General features: G+C 36.4%; 1 protein-coding gene across 1 annotated transcript; it reads left to right on the top strand.

Moving 5' to 3' along the window:
• The first annotated feature begins 4,931 nt into the window (after nucleotides 1–4,931).
• On the top strand, nucleotides 4,932–6,819 carry LOC113343905. Its single transcript, XM_026587997.1, has 4 exons — nucleotides 4,932–5,148; nucleotides 5,234–5,415; nucleotides 5,542–5,879; nucleotides 6,357–6,819. The coding sequence occupies exons 1-4, from the start codon at nucleotides 4,932–4,934 to the stop codon at nucleotides 6,817–6,819; spliced, it is 1,200 nt and encodes a 399-aa protein (XP_026443782.1).
• Nucleotides 6,820–7,125: the final 306 nt, after the last annotated feature.

Raw genomic sequence — 7,125 nt, 5'->3', positions numbered from 1 at the left:
TGTAGCTCAATAACTATATTTTCAATTTCATCTTTCTGGAAATGTGGGTAATGATATGGTCTGACATTGACAGGCGCAGAATATTGAAGTAGATAGATATGATGATCATGAAATCTTTCAGGAGGCAATGATGTCGGAGTCTTAAAAACATCAGCATAATTAGAGAGAAGTTCTTGCAACTCAGGTGAAATAGTCGTTGCAGCATTGATTGAAGAAGTTAGTGCAGATAATTGTAAGAAGACTGCAAACGTTTCCTTGCATAATAACTGCTGCATGGGTTTACTATCCAAGAGCATAATGCTGGAAGAATTATTTCTGAATAAAATCACATCTTGATCATGTACTTTGAACTTCATCAGCAATATTGAAAAATCCCATGTGATAGGACCCCATGTGCGTAACCATTGAACTCCTAATACTGCATCACAACCACTTATATCAAGAAGATGAAAATTCGTAGAAAAATAATAATTCTGGAGCTTAACTTGAATACCACGAAAAAAGACACGAGTTTGTATTTGACCACCATCACCAACAGTAACTTGCAAAACAACATCTTCAGAGTGTGTATGACAACCACACTGTTTTGCTATTCTAGGATGAAGAAAGTTATGTGTTGATCCAGAGTCAACTAATATTGAGAATGGCGGAGCTTTAGTGTAACCCAGAATACGCATAGTTCTAGGAAAAGAAGAAACCATCAATGAATCCAAAGAGATTGTTGGTATCAAGTTATGAAAGAGCAGTTTGAGTCATAATAATATCTTCAACATCATCTTGTCCTGTAGCATCTTGTGTTTCATCAACTTCTTCTGAATTTGTAGGAACATCTAATAGTAATAGTCTAGGCTTCAAACATAAATTACCAGGCTGATAGAGTTGGTCACAATTAAAGCAAAGACCCTTGTCCCTCTTTTCCTTTTGTTCTTCCCAAGTAAGCCGTTTAACACCAGGCGGTAAAGGATTTTTCTTGAACGTTGAATTATTAGGAGTAATAGGTGGTTTAAATTGGTTAGGCCGTGAAAATTGTTTGGAAGTTGTCAATAATACTACTTCTTGATTGAGAGCCTTTTCGGAGGCTGAAGCCAAAGTAGTTGGTTCAAATGACTTCACAACAGAACCAACCTCAGGTTTCAAAGAATGAATGAACAAATTAATCAAAAGACGTTCAAAATCAGGAATATGATCCTTAACAGTACCTTTTTGTTTAATTGTACTAATTACCAATTTAGCATCAATAAACTTCTCAGGAGAGAATCGCTCACGCACTAGAGAACAAAATTGTGGCCATGTAGGATTTACAACGGTAGTTCTCTTCCAACGGAACCATGCATTAGCATATCCTTTAAGATGAGTAGAAGCAAGTGATACCTTCATATTATTATCCATAGTATGCCAAGAAAAATACTGCTCAGCTTGAAATAACCACCCATCAGGGTCATCACCATCAAAGGAAGCAAATTTCAGATTAACTGGTGGTGTACGAACCGGAGTTTCAAGAAGTCCAGAACCATTAGTATTTGTGTTACGATATGTATGCTATTGAGAAGTACCATATGTAGATTGAAGCTGAAGGATAAATTCTTGATGTACAACACGTAACAAATTTTTTAGTTCCGAGCTCAGGGTTTGTGTCAAACTTGATGTAAGAGATTTTTCATGTTCATCTCGATCAAGTTTACATTAGCTCTATCATCTTCACGAGCTAATTTTTCTTCAGTACGGAGTTTCTTAACTTCAGCTTCATCAATCTCGCGATCTTTGATAATAGTGTCAACTAATTTGTCGAGCTTCTCAGTAATCCCCGTAAGACCATCGTTTACAAGTTTAAGATTATCAGTGTAAGACATCGTAAAAAAAAATTGGTAGAAATTTGAGGAAAATCGAAACCTGCTCTGTAGTAGGTGTTAGGGTTCTAGTGCAGACACAAGGATGTATGTAACTATATAGGTAAAGATTGTTGAGAACCTGGAAAAAACCCGTTTGAATGGAGGTTAACCACATAAATCAAGAGATTGAGAAGGTTAAGAAGACAAGAAGAAGAAGAAAAGATTGAAGAAGAACTTTGAGTTTGTATTAATTCTTAAGTGTTTTTCAAAACTCAGGAGTTGTATTTATAACTCCAAATACTTGTGAAACAAGCAATACTAATTATAGAATCTTAACTAGATACGAAATTAAAAGCAAGCTAAGAATAAAAGAGCCTATGAAAGGAAACTAAGCAAACTTGGTTTTGGTACCGCAACAAATCCAAATCAAATTAATAACATGATGTTTAACTAATTTCATCTTCTTGAAATCATGTGAAGCGTTAGAAGCAATATGTCATCACAGATGTTCTCTCCCTTTTTACAGTGTTTTTCAAACATGCTCAATCTTAATCTCTCACTCTCTCTTTAACCTTGAGAGACCCTCATAAATTTAGATTTAATTTGTTTTTATGAATCATGGTGTACAAATTTTAGTTTACCATAAATCATATGAGGAGTCGATCAAAAAAAATATCCATAGATCATATGAGGTTCTCTCCATACCCATGTCATGTTAATTCAAATATCAATCCAAATCTTAAACCCATGTTGTTTAGTATTTGGGTAAATAAAACATAGAACCTCTTCATCTTAATATGAGAAATAGAACATACACATAAAAAAAATTCTTAATTGGGCAATGAATGATTTGTTGCTACTCTAATGTTTTAGGATTGGGTAAAAATTTAATCATTTTCAAAGTAATTGAAAATACGAAAAAAATAATTATTTATGTATCTGTGGGGCTTTGAGCTTCTCTCGGGTTCTATCAATGGTAGAGGGGAAGATTTATCAAAATATTTAAATTATTCTGGAAAGATATGATTAGGGATTTACAATATAACAAAAATGGAGAAGAAGATAAAAAGGAAAGGCAGTAAGCGAAAAAAGAAAGATATTTTTCATTAATTTTTTTAAGGGTATTAGCAGAACCCAATCTCCATTACGTAGAAAATTAAATTATTATTGTCGGTCTTATTATTTGCCAACTGATTTCAATTTCCCATGTAACTAGAAGACGATTATACCCCTGTTAACTTGTATATCCGTATACAAGTTACCAGGACCCCTAAAGTTCTCATTTTCTCTCAATAGATATTTATTGCTAGTAGGACGCTGGTCTCCATTTCTTTCATACTCCCACAACCACAAAGATGATATTGATATCTTAGAGGTACACTTTCTACTGATCTATATCTTCTTCGATCTGTATTTTCTACTATCTTTTATTTTATTACTTGTGTTGATTTAAATTGTTCATAACAGTATTACATCCTAACTATAATTCTGTTCCAAATTAGCATGTAGGGTTTTGAAGAGATGATTCTTCATAATAAACACACTTGACGCTTACATTTTTCTACTCTTTAATGCTCAAATGTTCTACTGATTTTAGGGTTTAGGGTTTAGAAGAGAAGCGGTAGTTCAATTGGGAAATCTTATGATTATTTTATTGATTTTAGGGTTTAGGGTTTCTTCATAAAAAACTCAAAAACAGTGTGAATCCCCCTAATTTCATGTTCATCCCTAATTTTATACAGAATTATTTGTAACTCATAAGATACTTGTGGGACAAGACAATATGAGTGAGGTAGAGGATAGGATTAGCAACTTGCCGACTTGAGTTCTTCATTATGTCCTCTCTTTTGTTGGTACTCGCGATGCTGCTCGGACTAGTGTATTATCTAAACGATGGAAATGTTGGTAGGTGGTCAAGGTCTGGATTAGGAAATCTAGTTGGTTAAGGAAACCAAGTACTTGTATCCTAAGTATAACAGGTTAAGAGGTTTGTCTCTCAGAGTTAAGTTAGGAAACCCTATACTTGTAGGAAAGTAATCCTTGTTAAGGAATGTGTCCAGTCCTATTGATGTGTATAAATAGCCATAGAGAGAACTAGAGAAAATACACCAGAACTAGTAAGAGTTCTCTTCTTCTCTGCTTGAGCTTTGTATATTCCAACCTATACAGTGATGTATAAAATTGCTTATTCCTTCCCGAGGATTCAACCTCGTTAAATACTTGTTTTTCTTGTGTGTGTGTGATTCTGTTCTTGGCGATACCGAGGTACCTTTGTAGCAGTGCAACCTAACGCTTCTGCAGGCTTTGGCGCAACAATTGGTATCAAAGCAAGGAGACGCTCTTGGATACGGGTACTCAGTTTGAAGTTGAAGTGAAGGTATTTTTATGAAGATTGCTTGAGGTAATACTTATCTCAAAGGTTCTGTTTTTTATCTATATTTGGTTGTTTAAGAACAATGGTTTACGACTATAAACCAGTTGATCCGAAAGATCCTTTAGAAGAACATTCGGAATCCACAAGTAAAGATAAAGAAACAAAAGAAAAAAAACTTCATTCACATAGATCACAACTCAAGGTAGCAAAGTTTACAGGAACCAATAACTTTGGTTTATGGAGAACAGACGTAATGGATGCTCTTGTTCATTTGACCTAGAAGAAGCTCTAGAAGATCATCCAGTTGAGATGTCTGATAAGCAGTGGAACAAGATGAATAGATTTAGTCTTGCTTCGATACGAGGGTGTCTAGCAACTGCAGTAAGAGTCAATTATCAGCACGAGACTTCAGCTAAGGATCTCTTGGAAAAGCTAGAGAAGGAATACCTTGTGAAGAACGTGGCCAATAGGATACATCTTAAAAGGAATTTTTATCGCTATAACATGAAGAAAGGTGCAACCCTAACCGAGCACCTAGATTCATATAATAAACTTCTTTCTTACTTGGTTAACTATGATGAGAAGATCAACAACGAGGAACAAGCTTTGTGTCTGATAAACTCTCTTCCTGAAAAGTATGAACCCGTGATTAAAGCATTAATGCACGGCAAGGATAAGATGACATACGCTGAGGTCACTACAGCATTGTGTAGTGAGGAGTTAGGAAGATGGATCGTGAAGACCTTGTAAGTGAAGCTAATAATTACTTACTTCTTGTAAGAGGACGTTCAACAGACAGGATAAAGAAGAATGGTGGTTATGGTAAAGGTAGAGGACGTTCTAAGAGTAGAACGCGACTGCAGAAAGATGAGTGTGCTTGGTGCCATGACTTTGGTCATTGGGCTAAGGATTGTACCAAGCGTAAGGCAAGAGAAGGATACCGAGGTGAACATTGCTAAAGGTAATGAAGAATCAAATGATGCTTCTGATTTCTCACTAACTGTTACACCATCAACTTGTACTATTACAGATGGTACATGGGTATTAGATACTAGAGCAAAGTATCATATATGTCCATATCGGGACTGTTTCTCATGTTTTGAAGAGCTTTATAGAGAAGTACGTATGGGAAACAATCATACCTGCAGAGTGATTGGGATTGGTAGTGTTCGTATCAAGATGCATGATGATATGGTTAGTGAGTTGAAGGAGGTAAAATTTGTACCTGTCATAAAGAAGAATCTGATTTCGCTCGGAACTTTGGAAGCTAAGGGCTACAAGTTAGTCGCTGAAAATGGTGTTCTAAAGGTAATCTCTGGATCTATGGTAATCATGAAGGGCATACGCCATCATAACTTATACTATTTGATTAGGAGTACAACAATAGGGGATGTGTCTATTTCTGAACACATCGAGAGTGCAACTACCGAGAAGACAAAGTTATGGCACATGAGACTTGCACATCCAGGTGAGAAGTCGTTGCATAGGTTGATTCAACAAGACTTGTTAAAAGGTGCAATCACCTGTAAGTTAGCATTTTCCGAACATTGTGTTAAGGGAAAGAAAACAAGAACAAGCTTTGTCACAACTATCCACAATACTAGTGGAGTTCTTGACTATGTTTACTCATATGTTTGGGGTCCTTCCAAGAATGCATCATTGGGAAGGAAACATTGGTTTGTTTCGTTTATTGATGACTATTCTAGGAGGGTATGGGTGTACACCATGAGGCATAAGGATGAAGTACTAGAAGTCTTTGTGAGGTGGAAAAAGGCAACTGAGACTCAAACTGGTAGAAAGATCAAAGTACTACGTTCGGAAAATGGTGGAGAGTACAAGAGTGATCCATTCCAGGAAGTATGTCAGGATGAGGGGATAAAAAGACACTTCACAGTTAAGAAGACACCGCAACAAAATGGGGTAGCTGAACGCATGAATCGTACTTTGCTGGAGAAGGTACGATGTATGTTATCTAATGCTGGATTAGGTAAGGTGTTTTGGGCTGAGGCAGTTACGTATGCATGCTTCCTCACTAATAGGTTGCCATCAGCTGCATTAGAAGGTAAAACTCCTATGGAGAAGTGGTTTGGTAAACCGTCTTATGATTATGACTCAATTCATATCTTTGGTTGTCCTGCGTGGTATCATGTCAGTGAAAACAAGCTTGATTTCCGTGCTGTGAAACTAATCTTTGTGGGTATGAAGAGTGGAGTAAAAGGGTTCAAGATTTGGAATCCAATTGACAAGAATATAGTCATGAGTAGAGATGTCACATTTGATGAGATGTCTATGTTAAAGTCTCGGGGTTCTCGGCAGGTGAAGAATAGAAGCACCAGTACTAGTGATCCTTTGCATCAGGTGGAGATTGATGAAACTCCACCAATTACAGTTAAGTCTATATATGTTCAGAATACTTCTGAAGACACTGGGTCTGCAAGAGAGGTAACTACTGAAGTTCCAAATGATATTGACGATATTAATAAAGAGGAACATGAGTCACTAGAAGATAGAGAAGTTACGGTCACGGAGTCCATAACAACCAGTAAACCAAGAAGATCAACCATGAAGCCTGGTTGGATGAATGATTACATTGCTTATGCATTACCAGTTGTTTAAGATGGTACTCCTACTTCCTATTTAGAAGTTGTACGTAGTGCAGAGTGTAAAGAATGGGAAGGTACAATGCAGAACGAGATGGAGTCTCTTCACAAGAATGGTACATGGATTCTTATGAAGCTTCCGAATGGTAAGAAGGCCATAAAGAGCAAGTAGGTATATGCTAAGAAAGAAGGATCTTCGGTGAATCAAGTACTCTACAAGGAAAGGTTAGTTGCAAAAGGTTATGCCCAAAGAGAAGGGATCGACTATAATGAGGTGTTATCTTTGGTGGTAAAACACTCATCAATCCGTATTTTGTTGTTC

Source organism: Papaver somniferum, unplaced genomic scaffold (assembly GCF_003573695.1).
Source record: "Papaver somniferum cultivar HN1 unplaced genomic scaffold, ASM357369v1 unplaced-scaffold_7, whole genome shotgun sequence".
Lineage (NCBI taxonomy): Eukaryota > Viridiplantae > Streptophyta > Magnoliopsida > Ranunculales > Papaveraceae > Papaver > Papaver somniferum.
The sequence above is the reverse complement of the archived record's forward strand: the minus strand, read 5'-3'. Positions and strand labels throughout refer to the sequence as shown.